The sequence below is a fragment of the Danaus plexippus genome, chromosome 11, assembly GCF_018135715.1.
Source record: "Danaus plexippus chromosome 11, MEX_DaPlex, whole genome shotgun sequence".
In the NCBI taxonomy this organism is placed as follows: domain Eukaryota; kingdom Metazoa; phylum Arthropoda; class Insecta; order Lepidoptera; family Nymphalidae; genus Danaus; species Danaus plexippus.
In genome coordinates this window covers 6663733-6688089 of record NC_083544.1, presented here as the reverse complement: position 1 = coordinate 6688089, position 24357 = coordinate 6663733, and the positions used below count along the sequence as shown (strand labels likewise).

Here is a 24357-nt window from a genome sequence, read left to right as displayed (position 1 = left end):
GAAACGCAGCCTACTTCACGACGATCATCTGTAAGAGGGTGTTACTTCCCCGATAGAGCCAGCCCATGTTCGAGCTGTAGTAACTGACCAGGATTAGACTCTACAAGTTTTAAAAATCTAGAAAAACTAAGAACATAATTAACCAAATACACGAGACTTTATCTTACTCACTTCTTAAGTTTTAACATCCCATAGGCTTTTTTTATCTCATATAACAAACTTAAAGGATATTTGTATTATAAATAAGTAAATGGGACAGATGTGAGAAGCTTTTTTGCACTAAAATATATTTTATTTAAAATTACAAATTTCAGAAAAAATGGCGAAGTAGACATGGTGACTTATATATGTATTTTATTCAAATAAAACATCGTTTTCCAAGTTGTATGTTCTTAAAAAAAAATTATTTCAATTTATAACCTATATTTTTCAATTCTATTATCTTGTCTCAACAATTAATTCATCTACAAAGCGTCATAAAAGCTAAAATCCCAAAGTGTTTAAAATTAACTTTAAAAGTTATAATAAATCAAACATAAAGAATCTACATGGATCAACTAAAACGTCACCCGTAGGGTTTAGTATCTAAAGATATACTTTTATAGTATTTCTAGTTAAAAAAAAAAAAAAATCGGTTGCGTTTGCATAAAAAATAAGGTAACCCGTGTAAGGTTATTTTTTGATATTTTAATAGGTTTAAATATTTAAGTTTCATGGTAGCGTATTTTTGTGTTCAAATATATTAAACAAGTTCAAATATAAATAATTCATATAATATAATATTAACATTTTTGGTCTGCAAATGTAATTTAGTTTGTTCCTTTTCGGACATGATTATTTTATGAAAATTAAATACAATAAAATAATAAAATACATTGCGAAGCGATTTGTGTAAAAACAATATTTTTTTGTTTTTTAATAAGATAATTGGCTGTAATTTAGTATTTACCTTAACTTAAGTACTTAACAAAATATACATTTTTATTTAGCTTGTCTATAGAAGGAGACTATGTTGTTAATAAGTAAATATTTTAGATAAGGTGGCTTGGTGGGTTGCCTAGCTGCAATTACAGGTGTTAATATATAAAGACAACTGCTAAACATTAATCTTTTTTTCCGTTATACCTTAACTTTACTTCATTATACTTTAAGAGTTTATAGAAACCAGGCAAGTATAACTTCTTTTCAATCTGCACTTGTATTTTCCTAGATTCATAATGACTGTTGCAAGCGAATTTTAATTTTTTATATATATATTGATAATCTAAAGTTAAATTTTCGAACATATATTATAAAGCAAGATAAGTAGATAAATAATACCCGTTAAGGACTATATCTGACGACAAAATAATTTTTATTTCATTTAATATTTATTAGTCAAATTCTTCATAAAAAAGGGTCTACAACAAGAAATAAATCATTGCTTTTGCAATTTGTCCAAGTTTGCTCATTCATCATGATCAAAAAAAAATCTAAAACTTGTAAGGAAGATGTTGTAGGTATTGTGACAATTAAGACGTTGTTTTGGTTTTCGAAAAGTACACAATCTATGTCCTTAGTACTCTAGGAATAAACCAATTAACAGGTGCTAAATAAAGAAAATAGTTATATAATTATTGTTTTTATTAGGCTGGCTATTTAAGGGTCTACACATATATCTAAATTATATATTTATTTATAAATGTTAGTGGTGGGACAGAACATGAACAGGAGCATAATGAGGTTGAGGCTGGACATGGGTTGAAGGAGCAGAATTTTGTACTTGAGCGTTGAATCTGAAACAGGTTTAAATGACAATTTATAGTTTTAAAAACATAAACGTTGAGAAAAAAAGATGCAGCTCTTTCCGTACTAGTTTAACTATGAAGTTAAAACCAAAAATATGTCCAACATACCCGCTGTGTGCATCCGCGCTGTAGTGTACGGTACGTACTGAACCATCAGGTTGGTGAAGACTGTAGGAGCCGGTCACGTGGTCACCGTCGCGAGATTCGTGTTGAGATTTGATGTCACCAGTATGAGTGTCTGCTACGCTGTACTCAAACTCGTACTGGGGGTGGGACTACAAAATATAAAACATTTTAAATATGGGTAATGGTTCTAATTTAAGTAACACGAGACTTTATTATTGTAAGATGCTAAGAAGACTAGCTTACATAATATTCTTGATGTCCTTGAGCATAACCAGGTGCTGCATGGTAAGCCACGGGAGCTACATGAGCAATGGGAGCTACGTGTCTTATGGGAGCCACGTGTTGAATGACTGGAGCAGCGTGCTGAATGATTGGAGTAGCGTGTTGAACACTGACGTGACTAGCGACTGGGGCAGCGTGAACAGCTATAGCAGGCTGATGGTATGAGATCGGAGCTGAATGGACGGCGATAGGTTGAATGTGGTTGTATCCGTGTTGGTTATCATGACGAACGATGGACTGGGATGAAGTGGCTTGTCCGTGAGAATAATGTTGAGCACTTGCTGCTCCCAACAGTGATACTAACATGAGCACCTATAAAAAAAAAAAATAACTTTATTTGTTATTAAAAAAAAATTCGTTGATCTTTGAAGTTATAAGTTTGTAGTTTGCAGGACTAATATATTATGTAACAAATTAAATACAGAAAGAAATAATATCAATAACCTCTTCATATATTAAGTATTATTCAGCTTACCTTTGAGAACATGTTTCTTTTTTTCGATATGATATTCGAATGATACAAATTAATATCAAGTTGTGTCTTTTATATCCGAAAAACTTTATTTGACCTCTTAACTGGTTTATGATTGTGTACTTAAACTGTAAAAAAAAATTAAAAGGGTAATGTAAGTATTACCTAAGTAGAGCTATAAATTTGCATGTATAAAACTAGCGTACATTAATAAAAAGGACTTATTTTATATATATACGAATATATCTATGTCCAAATAGCCAAGTGCTTTTATTGTGTGAACTATACGAATTTTTTGTTACTTTTTACCATTTATTGTGTATTGCCTGCATCTCTTTCGTTACTTATAATTTATGTCAAAGTGTTTTTGTTTGACAGATTTGTTGAATCTGTGAACACTTTTGCTGTCAAACCTAAAACAGACAAGTTCAATTTTTTTTTTTATTTTTTTACGTTATTATTGAAACACAAATCTGTAAGACGACGATGTGTATGAGTATCCATCTATAGCATTGTTGCTCGCAAACGGAAAGACCAATTTTGATGGTCTTTTTAAAATTGAAAGCCAGTTTCCTCATGATGGTTTTTAGCTATGTTTGATTAAAATAGGTCAAGCAGTGTAAGATTATACGTTTCTTTCCAAAAAGTAATATGAGGACCTTTTGGCTTATTACACGATTATGTGCCTCACGTATTCCAGCATAATCTTTAAATTGTACTAAATGACTTGAATTATTTTTTTTGTATATTCATTGGCAGTTCATATTATTTAATTTTCTGTATAAATACATCTGCTTATAGAAGACGTAATATATTATGATTTTCATCTTTTTATTTATTTTTTTATTTAATAACAAAATGAAATGTTGTTTTAATTTGTTACTAAAGGATCGTCCGTTGTTGATTAACCACTTTTTGACGGTAAAAAATATCAGAATCCCCAATCATATTTGGTGTTTACATTCTGAAATCGGCTCGAGTGTAGGAAAAGACAAACGAATATATAGAATTAAAAAAATGTAATTTAGTTAACGTGCGGATAAAATAGTTCTTATGGCTATACAAGATGTACCTAATTAAAAAACAAACTTTTACTCAATTCATTTTTTTTTATTCTACAGGAACTCTTACATTATCCAGACATTTTTATCATCAACTTTGTTTGCGAATTGTAATCAAAACATAGTAAACTTAATTATAATAGCGGTTTAAAAACAATGTTTTGTTTTTCTATTGCAACAATGTTCGCAATGTCATAAAAAAGGACATGCTGAAGCTATCGCCGTTTATAAATTATCGGTCTATAAGAGCTTGCATAGAATTGTCCTATATTTGTTAATATATTTTTGAATAACAATTATTGAACAATGATGACATTGTGTTTCATTCAACGTGTCTTGATTTGTAATAAATTAAGGTTCTATAATTAGTACCACGTAATAAGTTGTAAGTCAGACACCGGAAACATTCTTCTGTTAAATGATTTTCTTCTATTTAGGTGTAAATCTAACACACTGACCTATAAAAGAACTCAATAGAAGCAAAGATTTAGTAAGGCTATCTTAAACGTAACAAGTACATTATATATAAGAAAAATGTGGTAACGAATACGTATAAGCATTTATAACAATAACATAATAGGAAATAAATTTAAAGTGAATGTAATCAAATTCTACACTTGCGTGTATCTAAGGCTTTTTTTTGGAAATATAAAAAAAACTTTGAAAGCATTTCCAAATGTAATAAAATTATTATTATATATAAATCTTAGATATATCGGAATGTATATTTGTGTAATAGAAAAAACACAAAAACTTTAAAATTTTAATTATTTATTACAACTTTCAAATAGTATACGAAAACTTTAAGAACTTTTTAAAAGCCTCATAAGCGAAACGTTGAGGTGGGCTTTACACATATCTCATGCAAAATAAATGTACTTTATATGTATTAAGATATATCCCTATTTCTAGTATAAAGTACTTGTAAAACAATGTAAATACATCAATATAAAGAAGACTGAACTTATTAAATATAAATTTAGAAAACCTCTGTACGTATTGTAAAGGTCTACCTTCTTTATCTAGATTTTAACATATTTAGGAATATTTAATTTCACGATCAAATTCGGTGCCGTTAAATTTATCCCGAGTTATTCATGCTGCTTTTAAGTGAAATGTTGCTCTAGGATATAACTTTTGATTGACTGATGGATATGATAATACTTATAGCAATATGAAATAATGATAATAATTATTTCCATAGAATTTCTAGGTGATGACGAATTGCTTCCAGATAAGATAATTTTCACCGATTTCATTGCAAATTAAATTAAAATAATTTAATTGGCAATTTCTAGAGAGCCACTAACAAGTTCTAGTACAAATGCTGCACTTGGTATTTCAAAAACTTTAAAAGGCCTTGTAGTACGAAACCTTAAAAGGCTTTCACATAATAAGAAAACTTTGCCACCTGAAAATAAGTTCAATTAATGGTTGTATACAATAGAAATCGTTACTTCATTATTAAAAATTCATTTCATTATTTGGAAGGTTGTAATTCTAGATTTTCCAAATTATTAGTGTCTTTCACAATCTCGCTATTTCTTTCCTCTCTCAGAAGGGTCTAGGATAATATAATATCATGTGTCACAGTTGCACACGAGTGTGGGAAAAGAAAAGCTTTTTCCATAATGACTAGGCTTTATATGCAAAAAACAAAATTTATGGTTGTTATTTTATAATATTAATTAGTTTTTTTACATTTCCAATTTTTTGTCACGGGTATACTGAGAACAAGTGCAGCAATGGCAGTTGGTAGGTACTTAATAAAAAAATTGCTACGAATAATATTGTTTATGATTTTATTTAAAGACCTATACATTTAGCTAAATTATGAATTTATAAATGTTAGTGATGGGACAGAACATGAACAGGCGCCAGGTGAGGTTGAGGCTGGACATGGGTTGAAGGAGCTGAATTTTCTACTTGAGCGTTGAATCTGAAACAGGTTTAAATAACGATTTATAATTTTATAAACATAAGTGTTGAGAAAAAACGACGCAACTCTTCCCGTACTACTTTGACTACGGAGTCGAACCAAACATATTTCCAACATACCCGCTGTGTGCATCCGCGCTGTAGTGTACGGTACGAACTGAACCATCAGGTTGGTGAAGACTGTAGGAGCCGGTCACGTGGTCACCGTCGCGAGCTTCGTGTTGAGATTTGATATCACCAGTATGAGTGTCTGCTACGCTGTACTCAAACTCGTACTGGGGGTGGGACTAGAAAATATATGATATTATAAACATGAATATTGGTTCTAATATAAGTAACACGAGACTTTATTATTGTAAGATACTTAGAAAACTAGCTTACGTAATATTCTTGGTGTCCTTGAGCATGAACAGGTGCTGCATGGTATGCCACGGGAGCTACATGAGCAATGGGAGCTACATGTCTTATGGGAGCAACGTGTTGAATGACTGGAGCAGCGTGTTGAATGATGGGAGTAGCATGTTGAACACTGACGTGACTAGAGACTGGGGCAGCGTGAACAGCTATAGCAGGTTGATGGTATGAGATAGGAGCTGAATGAACGGCGATAGGTTGAACGTGGTTGTATCCGTGTTGGTTATCATGACGAATGATGGACTGGGATGAAGTGGCTTGTCCGTGAGAATAATGTTGAGCACTTGCTGCACCCAGTAGTGCTACTAACGTAAGAACCTATGAATTAGTAAAATAATTATTACTTCACTATTGATATTCTTTATAATTGACACTTAAAATGGAAAAAGCTAAGTTTTATTACATGGAAATACGTTTTAATATTTTTTTTATATAAACTTTTTACCTTTGACAGCATGTTTATGTCTTTCAATGTGATATTCGAATGATACAAATTCATTTCAGACCGTTCTTTTTATATTCGTATTCGAGCCTTTAACTGGTTTAATAATTCGTCCTTAAGCTATAACAATTAATTGAAATAAGTTATATAACTATAAGAATTTAAAACTTGGGATTTATAGGCATCTGATACAGTTTTACTTAAAAATTAATAAAGAGAATTCAGTTTCTATATAAACATACATCTAACTTGTCTATTTGTATCAAAGGGCAAGTTTTTGCCTGTGATACCATTTACAGAAACTTACAAAGATAATATTTTCTTTATTAGGTTCTAATAATCTATCAACCAAAAAATATCTCTCTTGAGACACTTAAAGAAACCAAGATACAGTTCTGGGTGTAAGCCAGTAAACAGTGGACGGATAAAAAGTTAAAAAACAAACAAATATTCATTTTTGTTTTATATCATGAAAGTTTTGCATTGATGTTTGTACTTGTGAAATTAGTTTAATGTGGCTTATATAACGGAAGACTAAAACATTTTAGGGGGTTATCATGACGAATGATGGACTGGGATGAGGTGGCATTTCCATAAGAATAATATTAAGCACTTTCTGCTTCCAGTAGAGCTACTACCATAAAACCCTGTAAGTCCGAAAATTATATTATATTAATTTAATTTTGCATGGATGCAAAATACAAATATATATGAAATAAGAATAATATAAATATTTCAAGATTTTGGAGTTTTTAGAGTTTTTATACAATATATATATATATATGTATATTTTTCAGAGGGGGCCAACGAGCAGACGGCCTACCTGCTGGAGGTAGTAACCGTCGCACATGGATATAGTTTTGCGCATACGTTATCGGATAATTCGAATAAATTAAAAAACAAATCCCAACATTAATTGTACTTTAACTAATATACTGGCAACTGTGAGACACATGATCCATTAATCATAGGCAATTGTAGTCGATACGTCTTAGAGCTACGATGCCACAGACAAATACACATACACAATCATCGACTTTAAGCTTATGACACTTTTTAACCAACATAAATTATATTCAAGGGTTACCGTATTTCAATTTGGAAGCAGGTCAACCGGTTTTGTCTGGTGTTTATACCGGCTGGTATAAAGAAATTAACAAAATCATGCTACTTAAAGATAACATTAAAAAAAGTTCTAATACAAAAAAGTGTATAACATTTTCACATAACAAATGCATACTTTTAAACCTCTCCAAATATATATTTTTTTATAAATAATTACGCATACATAAAATAAAAAAGATTTTTATAGTCTTTTCTTTTCTTTTTTTTTGATATATTCTATCTTATTTTTTATTTGAATCACCATTGCGGTTCAAGGGTGGGCGGTTTCAAAGAAATGTTGGTTTCTATTATTTCGCAACAGCCTTTATAAGATGACAGAACAATTTATTGTAATGACGAGTTTTTGTTTAATGAAACTCAAAAATAGATGCAGCGAGTACTTAAAAGGTTTCTTTAGAACTTTTTTTAGAACTTATATATCTTTTTATAAAAAAATTCTAATTTAACATTTTTTCAACATAATATCACTGGCTCTTAACATTTCTTTACAAAACAATAATTTTGTAATGAGTTTAAAGATCTTACAAAACCTGAAACCATTACGTAATTTACAACAATCAAAAATTTTAACCTGTTTTAAATACTTTTGATCCAGTTACTTCATGACGTTTTAAGGGCAAGTATTTAACTTAAATAAAAATTAATCACCGTTTTAAATGTACAAAAACAGATGTAAAAAATTATGAAAAAAATTAGTTGCTATATAATTTATTTAAATAAAGATAATCTATACTATAATAAGAAATTTCATTGTTTTTAAGGGTATATGTATTTTATTATATATATCTGTATATGACATTAAGAATTATATTACTCATTCGGGGATATTCCAAAAAATCTTAAGTACATACTTTGATCAGAAAGATAAATTGAACTTATTGATCCGTTTTAAAATTATTAAAAATAACATTTCATATATTAAATAATCAGGAACGAATTAAAAAGAACATTCTCATAACTTTTTACATTTACATGTTTCAGTTGCAATATTTTAATCTTATATAAAATTGTATTTGTAAAAGTTATTCTGTTTTGACCGAACTCGTTGCAACTTGCACGTCATATAAGTTTTCAAAATTTCTGTAACAAGTATAAAAGCAAATGAGCTCAAACTGAACTTATCATTTTATATTACAGTTTACTTAAACACACAACTCGATATGTAAGTCGAAAGGTTTTTTTTTAAGTGAATTAGAATCAAAAAATTAGAATTAAATTTTATATGTCATAATTTTAATCACACAAATCTTTATATTCTTATATTGGCGATGTCTGTCGCCATAATACTCTCAATTAATATATAATTTGACATAATAATCTTAATGACCAATGCCAACTATTAGATTCATCAATAGTACATCAAGGTCTTTTTAAAGTTATCGTAAATTATACGGGTCGTGTTTTATTTGTTCTTGTTACTAGTCATTCACTCGTCTTTAACTACGCTCTGTTCATCTCTAATGACTTAAGATGCTCTTATATTCTACCATGCCAGTGTCGCATATCATTCTTCTTTCATTCCTCCTTAATAAAGTTGCTTTTAGTGTTCAATATCGTCTATTACATTAAAACATATTCAGCAATGGTCAATGCGTATATAATAACATGGTTATTAAAATTTAAGTTGGGTATAACACAATTACTTAACATTAATAAGACTACTTACGAAGTAGTAAGAAGAAAAAACCATTTTATATATACAGTCACTTATAGTTATAGCTTTTTTTCATAGACATTTGAAACATGAAGGGAAATGGAATGAGTCTGTCTTTAATTTTATTTAACGTAAATTCCACAAAACTATTCTCGTATAAAATGTCTAATGTACTGTGAAGATTTCACAATTGATTATTATTTATAATTACGTTACTATTTGTTTTCTCTTAAAATCAATTCATATCCAAGATATGAATTCGTAAAAAGTGTCAATGACCCCTTGCTAATGACATCAAATTCAATCATCGAGTGTGGCGACGGTGCAGTGACTTCAAACTGGCTTATACATTGTACTTGGATTCAATTGGACTGCTGCGGCTGTACACTATAATACTGGCATTTGCAAAGTGTGAGTAAATTAACGTCTACTACAGAAATAAAATCCTAATATATCACCTCTTCTTACTTAACATCATGAATATTCTTTGACGCTCTCGTAATAAACAAAATAAAAAAAATTATTTAAGTTTCTTGTCTTTGAAAACGTATATCCTCATAAGTTGATACAAAACTATTAAGTTCATAAAATATAACAAAAATAGTGTAATAAACTTTTTAATTTCAATTTAATCTACAGCGACACAGTCTGACTTGCTGCTGCAGTCTGCTTATTAACAAGTTTAATATACAGTTATCACTTTCAAATTCATTGAACGATACGGTCATTCAACACACGTTCATCCTATTTAATACTCTCCTCATTGCGTTCTTGACTATTTAATGAGTAAGAATCATTAATCATTATTTATTTCCTTTAAAAAAAAGAAATAACATTCTTTCTATACACATTTATTATGCAATCCTCGTTTTCTACTCTAATATCGAGCGAATAAAATTTTTCTTTTACCAGTGTATTGTTTTAGACTCGTCAGTTCTCATAGAAGACCAGTTTTTTTAATGACATGATAATTTGATCTTGAATTTTTTTGCCATTTAATATTCTGGAAATTTAATAATGTTGAAAATCGAGTTTTCATCCGATTTAATTTTATTACAATACAAATATAAAGGCCAGTTTATATTCTTTGTGCATCTACATTATAAAAAGTATTATAATAATTTGAAAGTAATTATCTACGTACTTATTATCAGACATACAATAAACAGTTGGCAATTTCATTTCTTTGAGATAACATCAGTGTTAAGACGTTAACGTATTTTAATGAAGCCTTCCGTGTCGTTTCCTTTCACTCTTTAGATGTAAACAGGCTTCCTTTGTTCAAAGTATTTTTAAGTATGCTTCTTTGACTTAATAACTTTATTATGCCTGTCTCTTTTACAATTACCAATAAACGTAAGAACATGGTCATAATTTTTGAATTCCCAAAAAGAGATTGTTAACTGACTATGTTAGATTTTGCTTTTATTGATTTAATTTTAAGTTAGTATGGCCAATATTTTGATGAGAAGAAATATTTAGACACGGCACTTGAGTGATATGGATTGTTAGAGTTCAAACGTTTATTTTAAATATTAAAAGTAATAAATAAATAAACTTTCATTTCGTAATTCATTGATATTTTGATTAAAGGAATTGGTTCTTTTAAAAATATTTTTCAGAATAAGAAACGATTTTTTTTCAAAAAGCAATAATATTTATTTACACATATAACAACAAGCAAATATCATAATAATAATTTAGGTGCAATAATACAAAAATAACAAAAAAAAAACTTGATTAATAATTAGTTTTCGTGATGACTTTTAATGTGGACGTGTTGTCCTGGCGACGAATGTTTAACTACAGCGTTAAATCTGAAAAAATGTCCAGTGTTATTATTAATGACATGAAAAAATAAAATAGCATATATGGGTTTCTGGAAAAATGTTAGGCAAAAATGAGAATTAATTTAATTAGCAAAAACAATGATTTACCCATGGTGCTTATCGGAACTATATTCAACAGTTCGGACTGAACCGTCAGCTTCGTGCAAGGAATAGACACCTTTCACACTGTCCCCATCGCGGATCTCGTGTTGGAATTTGTTGTCTCCGGTGTGTGGGTCTTCCACTTTGTATTCGTATTGGTATTTAGGATAAGCCTAGAAAAAACAATTTATTAAACAAAAGTCGTATAGTGATCTCAATGTAGAATAAATACTATTAGAATTTATGGTAGAAAGTTATGTTGCCGGATATCCGTGAGTGAAATAGTGATGTGACAACGTCGTTAACTTACATAATAATCGATCGGTTCATCATGAGAATGAGATTCAACTTGGTGAATTGGTCCATGATTTTCTGATTCCTGGCTAGAAGAATGGTAATGATGAGCGGGCACACGAATATAATGAGCTTGCTCATGAGCTGGGACATGGGGCGACTTTATTTCATGTGAGGCTACAGGATAATGTAGGGACTGAATATTGTTCTTGACTCCCTGTTGTAACTTCACTTGTTCTTGGTAGTACTGTTTGTAGGCGAGTGGTTGTTCGTTGTACTCTCCAGAAGCTTCTTGAGATTGAGATTCATGGTGAGCAGATGGCTGGAAATGTACTACGCTCTGTGATGATATGGCTGGTTCGTGGTGGACGGGTCTATAGTTCACTACTGAGGGATTCTTAAGGTCTTGCGATTGATAGACCTCAACAGGTTCTACTGCAGCTTCTTCTTCGTGTATGGGCGCTGGTTCATGATTAACTAAACCCAGTGAACTATGAAGAGATGGGTATTTATATTCTTTAACATGTTCCCTTTGTACAGGTTTATATTTGTAACCGTGTTCCTGGCCACAACACGCCGCCACTGCGATGGCACAAACTAAAATCTAAAACAAAAATTGTTATTAGTAACTATAATAAAGCTGTTTATGTAATCTAAATAAAAAAAAAATTACACACTTTAGCTAACATGTTGATCTTTCTTCAAAGACTTCCTTAGTGCAACTGATGAATTAGCATTGGTTAAACCTTAATATATACTAGAGAGGTTACGAGAAAGAATTGAATCAATCTTTTACTGCTTGGGGCGTCAAATTAGTAACATGAACGCGTTCCGTTTGACGTAATTTATGTAACCAATGTGAAGGTTGTCAGTCCAGTTTAGATAAAATACTGAAAACAGTGATATAAATTATTTCCTAATATATAATTTATTGACAAAATGTTTCACCTTTTGATTGGTGATAAAAAATTAATATCAAGAAAGTAGAACAAAACATCGAAATGCTTTTTAATTAAACTGTCACTGACTGTACTAAAACATTAATTGCTTTTTAAAGCTGATTATGTTAATATAAGTCTTTTTGTAAAGATACATGAATACCTTTAAAAACAATTTGTAATAAATATCAAACAATATTTTGCTGTTTATTCTTGTTTGATGAAACTATCGAAAAAATTAAAACAATTTAAAAAAAGGCTTTTTTGCTTATATATTTTCAAATAGAATTCATATGGCGTTTTTACATATCCTGATTAACATAAACGCTATAAAGTACTCTGTCAATTTGAGATTTCTAAAACTTCTTTTACATACAAAGACTGTATCAGTATTCAGATTTAACATAGATTTAGTTTTATTTGGGTCTAAAGTAAAGCGAAACGCAGTGAGTGAAAAAACCTCACGTTTTTGGTAAGCCACTTTTAATTAAATTAATGCTAATATATTTTTCTTTTTTAACTACTTATTTATGAATACTGTTCAAATTATTTTTTAATATAAATATGTAGAAAAAGGGAGGTGTGGTAATTTAATTTTTGCTTTTTAAAAAAATAATTTCGATAGAAAAATATCTAGATAAAAAAATAATTTCGACACCAAGACCTAGGTAAAATCCACATAAAAAAACAAACAACAACTAAGAAACATAATACCTAGGTATGTATTACTTCTGGCCTCACATGTCTTATGCGATTGTCAATACAAAAAATATCAAATGCAATAAAAAGGGTTCCGCTTTGTTACACACAAGAAATCTTTTAAAAATCAGATCTGGTTGTTGTTTATACCCATTGTGACAAACTTGTCATACTGGGTAACTCATTTGTTCAGGGTGGCGGTTTTAAAAATTTTACGTACGAGATATAATATATCATATTAAATAAATTTACAATTTGAGTTTAATTTAAAAGTCGATTTGTAAACTTTTGTTGACATATAAAGAACAATTTCTGTATTTGATTTTGTTCCGAATGATGTTGTGCCATAACTATGTTGTAGCTACGTAAGTAAGTGATATAACCGTTTATTATAGTTTCCTAATATTTTTCTCATAACAAGTTATAAAACCGATGAAAAGGGGAAAAAGTTACCTGCAATTAGAGACAATATGTAAGTTTTCACTTTATTAAAATTAGTTAAAGTCTCTCTCCATTTACGTTACATTTGATACATAAATTAAAATCTGAGTAACATAAAACTGATAGTTATTTTTTCATTAACTTGACAAATTTTAAAAATTATAAAAATGAATTTATTTAAAAATATAATTATTACCATTATAATTATTTTTTTTTTAATGTAAAAACTTATTTATTTTATAAAACTCATTTATAAAACATGTACCCACGGATTATATTTGACAGATATCTTTTTTGTTTACTGATGAGAGACTATGATGACGCTGACGTGGTTATAATGTTATTAAAATGAGACTTATTTCCTTGCAGTTACTATTATTGTATCACAGGATAAACAGACTTGTTTAAATTTTATGCATAATTATTGTTTACAAAAATATATTTATAGGATAGCCTTATTGTACTAAAAATATATATTATGTTCTATTCACCCACTCACATGTAAGTTATCAGTGGATATTTATACAAGATTCAGGATTTTTATATTTATTTTAGGATCAAGTTAGAAAGTCCAAGATACGGATATATTGAAGTCTTTTATTCGGCAAGACGAGAATGATAAATATAAGATCCATGCAATGAGTTTAGAAATGCAGAACGAGTGGTTAGACATAGGAGATTTTTGAATCCCATTAGCACTAAAATGGCGCACCTTAATCCATGATTCGTCGCCAGCATTGCTAAAATTCTTTCTCAATCCGTTCCAGATGACTCTCCCAGATCAGAGTAATTTAGTAAGATGGGGTAAAGGTACCGAAAAGACTTGCTTTATCTGTGGGAAGGCAGTTGGAACTGCTAGGCATTTGTTAGTGGGATGTAAGGTACTCCTGGATAGCGATCAACACTCGCGTCGTCACGATAGGCTTCTGGAAATCATACGTGAAGCGGTTAGTCTTTCGGTAGCCAGAGCGCAAAGGGGAATAACCACAAACGAGTGATCAGTAGGTTTTGTGAGAGAGGGCACTAGGGCTATAAAATCAAATGTCAAGCCTTACTCCATCCTTAAAGCGGCTACGGATTGGACTATAATGATGGATACGTATGAAAAACAATACAAAATCCCCGAGGATATTTGTGCGTCGGCCTCCAGACCAGATATATTTATGTATTCGCGAATTTTAAAGCGCGTTGTGATGATAGAGCTTACGGTTCCTTGGGAAACCAACATCCCCAAAGACCATACCATCAAGGTCAACAAATATAACGAACTCACTAACGAACTCACTCGAAATAGATTCGTCGTTGATTTATATGCGGTAGAAGTGAGAGCGAGAGATATAACGGCTAAATCTCTCCACAACCTACTAAAAGACTTGGGCTTGTCCAGAACTCACATCAATTCATTCTTGGAACGTACTTCGAAGGCAGCCCTAGTAGGTTCTTTTCAAATTTGGTTAGGTGGAGGTGAGCGTTTGACGCGCGTTAGTTAGGGGCCCCTTAAACCTACACCTGGGTCGCAAGTCCCAGGCACTGTTGAAGCTCCTCTCCCTGCAACGCGATGGACCCGGCACGTGCACTGTGAATCCATTGAATGCTAAGAGGTTTAGTCTCAATAATTTGTAATAGGTAATGCTAAGGTTTTCGAATTTAAAAATTATAACGTTTCAGAAAGCTGCTATATACAAATTACCATACATAAATATTTTTGCATCATTCACCTATGAAAAATAAATACTTTATGCTTATAAACTATCATTTACTTAATAACACTTAGAATTACATTCCAAGCGTGTAGATGTTATCAAGTTACAAAGTATTATTAATAAAAAAAAATATGAAGAAACAACTCCTACGATTAATAAAAATGCAAAATATAATCTGTGTAAATACTAGTTATTTTTTTAATATCATAGTATTTCAGAAACTCTGAATGTATGATATAGTTTTTCATTAAGAGTTTTTCATTAGTTATGAAAAGAGAAGTCATATATTTCAAAATCTTTATGAACCCCTAATTTATTGATACTTCATTGATAAGTAAATTTATTGAGGAAAATATATTTTTTATTATAACGTCTCTACTTTCTAATAGACCTCTTAAAAATATAATAACCGAACATCACACCTTTCTAATCATCTGTCATAAAACTAAAACTTAAAAATTTTGCTGGTATGTAGTACAAAAAGTAAAAAAAAACATATAATGATGCACGATTAGGAATCCATAACTTTTTTATATCATGAATAAATACCATTAAAGTTTGAGTAAATTTACTGGCGAACCTAAAACTGTAGCCACGATATATGAGGTCAAGTCTAAGGGTAGGTACAAGAAGTGGCATGATAGTATAGTATATAAAATAAATTTAATTTACATTTTACTAATTATTAAAGTATAATTTAAATAACTTTATTAGTAATAATAAATTTTTTATGATAACGTTAGTTTACAAAATGTAAAATTGTAACTTTTTAAACTTTTAACGTGTCGGATTTTCTGCTATTGTTGCCTGGAATAGCTTCGGTTTGTAATTTTTTTTATTGTTCTGACATCTTGAATAGCTTATCAAAATATTAGAATTATTATTTGTTTCAAAAAAAATCAATTGTTTTACTGTGACTCGAGACCTTGTGAAAAGACAAACACTAACTTTGACTAGCTGGTGTGAAAAAAAAATGTATGACACCGAGTTTGCAAATAATTTTAAAAAGTGGTCTACTTAATGTTGATTCAGGAATGGTAGAACACTAATGAAAAAAATTACAATCCGAAGCTATTCCAGGCAACAATAGCAGATAATCCGACACAAGGTAGCGATTTTTGAAAAAAAAAAGTGCGAATATCTCGAAAACCGTGATATTTTTACTGAGGTCAAATTGTGATTGTGATCTCGAGCTCATCCAACACCTGTGTCACTGGGACGTGTTCATTTTGGGACGCCCTGTATTAATTTTTTTGCTTATGTTTAGATATACTCTGCACTTAACAGTCCGATTTATAACTTTTATACTATTTACGTTCACACGAATTCAAGAAAATAAGTTTTGTGTTTAAATTTTTTATGTTTAAACAAAATTCAGTTCCAAAAGATGAAGATTTGTATCCAGAACCAATTATCATAATACAATGAGACATTGACTAAGAAATAGAGTTCGTGTAATCGTTGTACGTTTCTTTCAATACTGGAAAATCTTTTACACACTCAAAATCTTGTCGTAAATTAATGCTTCATGATCCATAACAATTTATATATACAATTAACCAATTATATTAATGAACAATGACCTCTCATGTAGTAATTGAGTTTCTATCAAGAATAAATCGACAGAGCATCGCGATTTAAAGGTCACTGGATATAAAACAAGAGTTTTCGTATTAACTGCTACATTCCGAAATATGTTTTTTATTTAGCTCCAAAAAGAAAAATTCAACTGCCAATTAACAAAAACTTCTTACATAATGCAAACAAATAATGTAGGTTATTTGGTTATTGTAACTATGGTCCGGCAGAATCAAATCATTTCTCTTATATTGCTTCATTGCAATTATGTTTAAAATTAACAATACGTAGTGTATACCTGGGATAATGTTTTTTGCGACATAATTGCAAATAGACTATAGAGCGTGCTAGATATTTTATTTAAATTATTATAATAGAGAAATCTATTACCTTGGTCACCCTTGTTATCGATGATCAATATAAAAGACCCGGCTATCAGAAGAAGTGTATCAGTTTGTTTCTAGACTTATCATCTCACAGAAAGTTAAACCTACAAAAATGTACTCAAAGGTAAATTTACTTAAAAATCTATATTTCAAAGTGACACATACTACTACTTCTTTGCGTTTCAGGTAATTTGTTTTATGACTCTGGCTTCTTTGGTATGGGCGAATGAACATGGTACGGGGTATTCCTCCCTGCATATATCACGACAAGATGGGAAACCAGAACTGGTTCAGGTTGGCCATGGTGATGGTAAAGAAGGTCACGGACATGGTGCAAGCTACGATTACTATGTAAGGGCTATATAGTTTCACTCTATACACCGAAATATGAATTTAAAAAATTACTGCACAGTAATTTTAATTTATGTTAGTAATCGGTATTGAAAATAATATTAATAAAAACAATTATATTTCATATCTAGGCGTATCCCAAGTATAATTTTGAATACAAAGTAGAAGATCCTCATACCGGCGATATAAAATCTCAACACGAGTCCCGAGATGGCGACGTAGTCAAGGGTTACTACGCTCTTCATCAACCTGATGGATCTGAGAGGGTCGTACATTATGAAGGAGATAAACACACCGGGTGAGTATTTCTTCGTACTAACTATAACTGATTTATTTAATGTTTAATAGCTAAATAAAAATACATCTTTACAACCATGATTTGGGACGTGATATCCTGGAAGCCATATTTCAGATTAAATATCTGCGTGTGTCGATAATTTTTTCATCCTTTATTATTAATGTAAACTTTATTCCCTTCATTAACTTTATTCAATGTGCTTTTAGTGTCCTATTCATACATAGTACTGATTTTTGTTGTCAACAGTAAACTAAACTTTTATTCGTACCTATTGTCCTTCTAGTTTCCACGCGGATGTTAAATATGGCACCCACCACATTGTTCCGAAGAAACAAGAGCAATAAAATATAAACTAGCCAAATGACATTAAATAATTATATAGATTCAAATTCTGTTTTATACATTTCTATGATAATAAATTAGTTTTCATAAAATATGAATTTTATTTCTATATCCTTCTGTAAGATATGAAACGGAACTAGAAACTTGAGCCAATGCTAACTTGTTATCAATTCATGAAAAGATTGAATAAAATTTAATTTAAATATATACTTTCAATTATAAGTGACTAATATTAAGCGAGAGAGAGAGCGTTTATCCAAATAAAGTCAATAACGGAAATTGGACTAAAAAATCTGGGTTGGTATCTGCGCAATCGCGTTTTGTCACGGTCACGGTCACCTGATCAGACGCTCGTTCATACTGAGGATGGTATGGATATTGTAATGTTTTTATAGGACTAGTTGATTTTATAGTAATTTTATACAAATTACTATTTATAATCTAAATAAAAAAAATACCACAAAATTTTAAAGCAATATCTCATCAGGCTATCGTTAAGTAATAAAATTAAAGTAATATACATATAACACTCAGATTAACGAGGTTTAAGAAAAAAATAATCATCATAATGAAAAATCAAGCAATATTGATTATATTTAAATCAATACATGTATAAGTTTGTGTAAATATTTTTTTATCCAGTTTCCATTGTTTATAAAACCGCTAAGGAAGGACGGGATTTTAATAACAAGAAAAAAAAACAAACCATATGTGACAACTTGAAAACAATTAAATGAAAGTCTTAGATCTCATTAAAAACAATTGTCTTCTTTATATCAAAAACTGTTTAACAAAATACCTTAACAAATATTATATCGAATCATAAAAAGATTTGAATTCTTGCTAGTATGGTAACTCGTTTTCTTTTCTAAATAAAGTACTAATTTTAAATAACACTGAATTAGCATTACAAGTGAGCTCAAACAAAACAGTGCAAAACAAACAGAGAAATCCTTAACAAATCATATTTAAAGAACATTCACTCTATTTTCCACGCAGTATTCATACATACATAACGCAAACTATGCTAGTCCCAAAAGAATTAAATTTATCGTACCAGACTGTATTTCTCCTATACTATACAGTCTCCTATACTATTCTTGATAATTTAAACCGGCTGAGGTTTTTCTTAACGATCTATTTACTAATTGTAACTAATCTTACTGTAGATGAGCAAAGAATCATGCAGAAATTTTCGACATCTAGTTATTTCAATTGTAATTCAAACAGAAAATAAACAATTAAAAGCTCTTCGAAATGAGAAGTATTTAAAGTTGAATCTCTGGAATATCGATTTCCAATAGTTTTAACAACTAAGCTATTCCGAGCTCACTAGAGACAGTTAATTCAGCATTCTTATATTTAACCATAATGATGAGATAGAGGTGCCATGTCTTAGGTTCTCTTAGATACTATGCAATAAGTATGAAAAAAGCATGGTAAGGATACAACCACCATTATTGAGTTCGTATAATTATGATTTTAAAATTAAATCAACGAAATAAATACTCGAATGGTCTTAAACTGCTTGTTTTGTTTAATAACAGTAATACATATATATTTATTTACCAACTATTTTAAGACATGGAAGATTACTAAGGACATCTCGCATCGGCTTCAGGTCTTCGTCAATTTATCTCTTCGCCGTATTCTCGGTAGTTACTGGTCCGAGAAAATCTCCAACGTTAATCTGTGGGAACGCTGCGGTGAGATACCGATTGACCTGCAAATCAAACGTCGCAAGTGGAAGTGGATCGGCCACAGTCTTTGAAGAGATTCGGAATACATACCGAGGCAAGCCCTAGACTGGACCCCTGAAGGAAAGCGAAAACGTGGCCGCCCTAAGCAGACCTGGCGGAGACACATGAAAGGTGAAACTCAAGACCGAACGAGATGGCGGCGTACTGCGGACGCCCTCGGCCCCATTTAGGGGACATAGGACCAAGAAGAGAACTATTTTAAATAGTTTGCAATCCAAAATGTGAAAGTGTGAATTATTTTAACACTTTGTTTTGATCAGTCCAGACATATATCTCGCAGATATGAAATAAATAGCATATTCTACTTTTTTTTGGAAATTTCTCATTGTTTTTATTATGAACAAATTTTTAATGCTATAAGATTTATATAAAACATTTACAGATATTTTTCTTTTTCAAGGCTCTATTTTAATAATTATAAAGGCTATTAAATTCTTAAATCATATTGATTTATAAAATCCTCTCTGACTCATCATATTGCTGGTATAAATATTAAGGTTTCCAAGCACTAAAGCATCAGTATTATTTTGACTTCAGGCCAAAAATACTATTTGTGTAAAAATGTATTTTAAGGTATGTATGTATACTGATATCAAAATCGTGTACAAATAATCGTAAGCAGTGCAGAATATTGTAATGAATATAATTATTATTTCGCATTAATTTAAGGCATAGATTAACAAGTAATTTTTACATCTGTCCAGGTTTTGTGCTGTTTGGTTGTGATCGCCGCAACATGGGCTCACGAGCACAAAGACGCATACTCGTCAGTTCACATAACGAAATCAGATGACCATCCAGAGGTCATTCGTCATCGTCATCAAGATCATCATGTTGACCATGATGATCATATCGATTATTACGTAAATATAGAGTCCATTACTTTATTACGCTCCGATTCATTCTACTAGTAAAGTGTGGTATCAAATTGTATGTTTTACAGACCTACCCCAAGTTTCAATATGAATACAAAGTGAAGGATCCCTACACAGGAGATATTAAATCTGAGCACGTGATCCGAGATGGTGATCATGTCAAAGGTCACTACAGCTTACACCAACCTGATGGCCTTGAGAGAGTAGTTCATTTCTACAGTGACGACAAAACTGGGTAAATTGTCTGATCAATAGATGGTTTTAATATAGTTTACTTTAAATACATTCTGAAACATAAAATTAATTATTACTTTTTACTTAAATAAATTTTTGGTACATGTTACCTTATTATTTTGTAAAAATTATTGTAATAACTTTATTTTCAGTTGAAGAAACGAAAGTTACTATTTTTATTGTTAAACACCGAATGATATGCTTTTAAAATATTTTGTTTGTTCTAGATTCCACGCAGACGTGAAATACAACACCCATCATCACGTGCCTGTATATAAACATGATCATCACTGAAGTCTACGGAAAATCTTAGTATGATAGTAATTTTCAATTATTCGGTGTTGAGTAAATTTTCGTTTTAATTCAAATAAATAATAAATTTACTTCTTAAAAATGTGTTTTTTCTCTGTATTCTTGAATGGTCCAGGAGATTTTAGTTTTTTGATGATTCATTTTTTGAACGCTGTAATTTAAATATATGGAGTAAAACTTAGAAAATATCTTGGGCCTTTCCTTAGAATTGCTGTCATATGTATATTATTATCTTATTTTTATAAAAGTAAGAAGCGGTTATAAGAGTCATGCGAGAAAACAAATCTTATCTCAAAATAAGAAGGAATGTTCGGAAGGAAAAACTTAGAAAATATGATAATATAAAAGGCCTAAGCGATAATTTTTATTTATTCAATACATGTTTCCTAATTAATATAAAATTTAAAATATATTATTAATATAACTATTATAAAAATAATCTTAACACTTACATTCAAACAGTTTTATTTCTATACAGAGTTCGTTTGTCTTAATTATTATGGTAGTAAATATTATTTCATCTAATTAAAATTAGAGAATTGTTTATATTTACTAATAAATTAAAATAAGAAACGAAAGAGAAAATTCATTCACTTCTTATTTAAATTTAAAAAGAGACTTTCCCCTCGTGATATTTATATTTTCTAGAAGAATTATTGTTTATATAATGAAGCGCTGAAACATCCACGTCTTAAATAATGTGGCAGTGAAAGAAAGAAGCACCTTAGAGGTTTAAAGTATTTGATAGAATAAATATAGCAACAAACAAGCGGAAACCCTGATATTATAATTGTGAAACCGCTTAATTTGTAAATGGTAAGCTTGTTTGCCAAAGACGTGGTATAGAATATTGGTATGGATATTGTATTTATTAAACATATTTTCATTTCACGAAATTGGCGTTATTACCAAATAACGAAGCATTTTATTATCCGTTTTTATATTATTAGTACTAAATACATGTTCGACTATAGATATATTTACATAAATATAAACATTCGCAGTCGGTAAGCAAGTAAACCATAGATAGACCTATATTGTTTTTTCCACGCATTCCTAACGCCTACAACATCGGAGAATACTAAAAAGAACAAGTTAAAACTACATACATCGTTTAGGAATAACACAATACGAACTTTTCATTTAGATTAATTAACAACATCAAAATAGATAACTAATATGTAAGTCAAAATCAAAATCACAAAAAAGGGGCATGGTGCCCTTTTATGATTCCTACGATTCAATTTAAATGTAAAAGTAACTTTGGTCATATTTTATTTTATTACATTTCGTTTAAGTTAGATGTATTAAGTGATTGTTTGATATTTACATATTAGAATAAGATTAAAGAAACGGATTAGGGAGTATAAAAAAAGCTATAGAAATGCACTAACTAATTGACAGCAGACATTTGAAAGTTACACTTGTTCAAATATTGTTTCACTTGTTATGTGTGTAGAGAAGACTTCTTATTTATATACAGAAATTAAAAGATGATATATCCTTCTCCTTTAGATTATTCTTTATGGTTGTCAGAAATATCTTTACTGTTTTTAGATGCTGAATATTACTCAAATGAGGTTCCATCATAGGTAATTTGGGAAACAATTAGCAACTGCTTCCCGTTATCTTTCTTAAGAAATCACGTTAGATACCGATCATAGATTTTAACATGGCAATCGCGTGAGTAAAAATTGTGTTAGTGTCCTTGATATAGTTTAAATAAAAGACATAGTACGGTTGTGATATTTATCATTAAGTTATTAGACGTGGTACACAAAAGATACTCCCAAAATGTATATCAAGGTATTAATTGTAAACCAAAACATATTATCCTTTACTTCCTTTATTTCCAGTCAGAATTCATATGAAAAAAATCATTTATGTATCAAATTTCAGGTTTTATGTCTGGCCGCCCTAATATCTTCCGTAGCCTGTCAGTATATACATGGGCATGGAGATGCTTACTCATCCAACCACTTCTCCCGTCATGACGGACATCCACACATAGTGCACGGCCACCATGGTCATGATTATCATGTAAGTGACAGTAAGAGTTTAGTGAACCCATTAACTTATCACATAATAAAGTAACATTATAATCATAGGCACATCCCAAGTATGAGTTCGAGTACAAAGTGAAGGATCCCCACACTGGAGACATTAAGGATCAACACGAGAGTCGTGACGGAGACCACGTGACGGGACACTACTCCCTTCACCAACCTGATGGATCCGTTAGATCTATTCACTATCACGGTGATCATCATACAGGGTAAGAGGTTGCACACCTGAAATTTGTATGAGAACATATGTCTGTAAGTATACCTATTAAAAATAAATGCATATTTTATTTTCAGGTTCCACGCCGACGTCAAATACGATACTCATCATATCGTCCCCAAGCACCACCACTATTGAAAATAATGTATTTGGACATACTAGGAATACCAAAACATTTAGTTAATTAAGTGTCATAGCTTTTTGTTCATAATAATAAAAATATCATGAATTTATAATTTTTATTTCCTATTTGCTAGCAATATCTATAGGTGCATTGGTTTTCTCATTTTATTAAATAAATTAAATATAACCTTAACAGACAACCTATGGTTCTCTAGTAATTGTAAGATATTTTACTTATAAAAATGCCTCCAACCGCTTCTTTGTCCTTGTCAATGGCAACGAGTTATAACAATAGCCTATTAGGTAATAAAATTGCCATATATGTTAAGTAAGTTACTAAGTACAGCCGTGGTGGCCTGGAGGTTAAAGGCCTGCCTCTCACACGTGAGGGCGCGAGTTCGAAACCTGGAAAGTACCAATGTGACCTTTTCCGAGTCATATATACTTTCTATGAGTATTAAGATACCACTGACAGACGGTGAAGGAAAACATCGTGAGAAAACCTGGC

At 30.5% G+C, this 24357-nt stretch overlaps 6 protein-coding genes across 6 annotated transcripts; 3 read left to right on the top strand and 3 right to left on the bottom strand.

Annotated features, from left to right (window-relative positions):
• Positions 1 to 1684: 1684 nt before the first annotated feature.
• LOC116766029 (cuticle protein 19-like) lies at positions 1685 to 2503 on the bottom strand. Its single transcript, XM_061521780.1, has 3 exons — positions 2157 to 2503; positions 1896 to 2062; positions 1685 to 1775 (listed from the first exon to the last, which is right to left on the bottom strand). Exons 1-3 carry the CDS (start codon positions 2499 to 2501, stop codon positions 1685 to 1687), a joined length of 603 nt encoding a protein of 200 aa, XP_061377764.1. The 5' UTR covers positions 2502 to 2503.
• Positions 2504 to 5529: 3026 nt separating this feature from the next.
• LOC116766028 (cuticle protein 8-like) lies at positions 5530 to 6571 on the bottom strand. Its single transcript, XM_061521779.1, has 4 exons — positions 6526 to 6571; positions 6048 to 6398; positions 5787 to 5953; positions 5530 to 5667 (listed from the first exon to the last, which is right to left on the bottom strand). The coding sequence occupies exons 1-4, from the start codon at positions 6535 to 6537 to the stop codon at positions 5577 to 5579; spliced, it is 621 nt and encodes a 206-aa protein (XP_061377763.1). The 5' UTR covers positions 6538 to 6571; the 3' UTR covers positions 5530 to 5576.
• Positions 6572 to 11041: 4470 nt separating this feature from the next.
• LOC116766022 (drebrin-like protein) lies at positions 11042 to 12347 on the bottom strand. Its single transcript, XM_032655678.2, has 4 exons — positions 12204 to 12347; positions 11543 to 12130; positions 11239 to 11405; positions 11042 to 11118 (listed from the first exon to the last, which is right to left on the bottom strand). The coding sequence occupies exons 1-4, from the start codon at positions 12213 to 12215 to the stop codon at positions 11049 to 11051; spliced, it is 837 nt and encodes a 278-aa protein (XP_032511569.2). The 5' UTR covers positions 12216 to 12347; the 3' UTR covers positions 11042 to 11048.
• Positions 12348 to 17350: 5003 nt separating this feature from the next.
• LOC116766040 (cuticle protein 8-like) lies at positions 17351 to 18322 on the top strand. The gene is made up of 4 exons (XM_032655697.2): positions 17351 to 17395; positions 17458 to 17622; positions 17754 to 17920; positions 18204 to 18322. The coding sequence occupies exons 1-4, from the start codon at positions 17384 to 17386 to the stop codon at positions 18262 to 18264; spliced, it is 405 nt and encodes a 134-aa protein (XP_032511588.2). The 5' UTR covers positions 17351 to 17383; the 3' UTR covers positions 18265 to 18322.
• A 2261-nt stretch (positions 18323 to 20583) lies between these two features.
• Positions 20584 to 21425, top strand: LOC133319030 (cuticle protein 7-like). Its single transcript, XM_061521915.1, has 4 exons — positions 20584 to 20595; positions 20727 to 20885; positions 20966 to 21132; positions 21359 to 21425. Exons 1-4 carry the CDS (start codon positions 20584 to 20586, stop codon positions 21423 to 21425), a joined length of 405 nt encoding a protein of 134 aa, XP_061377899.1.
• A 1766-nt stretch (positions 21426 to 23191) lies between these two features.
• On the top strand, positions 23192 to 23962 carry LOC116766026 (cuticle protein 7-like). The gene is made up of 4 exons (XM_061521789.1): positions 23192 to 23249; positions 23343 to 23483; positions 23552 to 23718; positions 23804 to 23962. The coding sequence occupies exons 1-4, from the start codon at positions 23238 to 23240 to the stop codon at positions 23862 to 23864; spliced, it is 381 nt and encodes a 126-aa protein (XP_061377773.1). The 5' UTR covers positions 23192 to 23237; the 3' UTR covers positions 23865 to 23962.
• The last annotated feature ends 395 nt before the right edge of the window (positions 23963 to 24357 follow it).

Excerpts from the sequence above, each read along its gene's own strand:
- LOC116766029 (XM_061521780.1), bottom strand. The coding sequence starts at position 2,501 with ATGTTAGTATCACTGTTGGGAGCAGCAAGTGCTCAACATTATTCTCAC. Across the intron at positions 2,063-2,156 it reads AAGGACATCAAGAATATTAT|TCCCACCCCCAGTACGAGTT; the intron begins GTAAGCTAGTCT and ends TATATTTTGTAG. Across the intron at positions 1,776-1,895 it reads AGCGCGGATGCACACAGCGG|ATTCAACGCTCAAGTACAAA; the intron begins GTATGTTGGACA and ends AACCTGTTTCAG.
- LOC116766028 (XM_061521779.1), bottom strand. Across the intron at positions 5,954-6,047 it reads AAGGACACCAAGAATATTAC|TCCCACCCCCAGTACGAGTT; the intron begins GTAAGCTAGTTT and ends TATATTTTCTAG. Across the intron at positions 5,668-5,786 it reads AGCGCGGATGCACACAGCGG|ATTCAACGCTCAAGTAGAAA; the intron begins GTATGTTGGAAA and ends AACCTGTTTCAG.
- LOC116766022 (XM_032655678.2), bottom strand. Across the intron at positions 11,406-11,542 it reads ATGAACCGATCGATTATTAT|GCTTATCCTAAATACCAATA; the intron begins GTAAGTTAACGA and ends TGTTTTTTCTAG. Across the intron at positions 11,119-11,238 it reads AGTTCCGATAAGCACCATGG|ATTTAACGCTGTAGTTAAAC; the intron begins GTAAATCATTGT and ends ACATTTTTTCAG.
- LOC116766040 (XM_032655697.2), top strand. Across the intron at positions 17,623-17,753 it reads GTGCAAGCTACGATTACTAT|GCGTATCCCAAGTATAATTT; the intron begins GTAAGGGCTATA and ends TTTCATATCTAG. Across the intron at positions 17,921-18,203 it reads GAAGGAGATAAACACACCGG|TTTCCACGCGGATGTTAAAT; the intron begins GTGAGTATTTCT and ends TTGTCCTTCTAG.
- LOC133319030 (XM_061521915.1), top strand. Across the intron at positions 20,886-20,965 it reads ATGATCATATCGATTATTAC|ACCTACCCCAAGTTTCAATA; the intron begins GTAAATATAGAG and ends TATGTTTTACAG. Across the intron at positions 21,133-21,358 it reads TACAGTGACGACAAAACTGG|ATTCCACGCAGACGTGAAAT; the intron begins GTAAATTGTCTG and ends TGTTTGTTCTAG.
- LOC116766026 (XM_061521789.1), top strand. Across the intron at positions 23,484-23,551 it reads ACCATGGTCATGATTATCAT|GCACATCCCAAGTATGAGTT; the intron begins GTAAGTGACAGT and ends TTATAATCATAG. Across the intron at positions 23,719-23,803 it reads CACGGTGATCATCATACAGG|GTTCCACGCCGACGTCAAAT; the intron begins GTAAGAGGTTGC and ends TTTTATTTTCAG.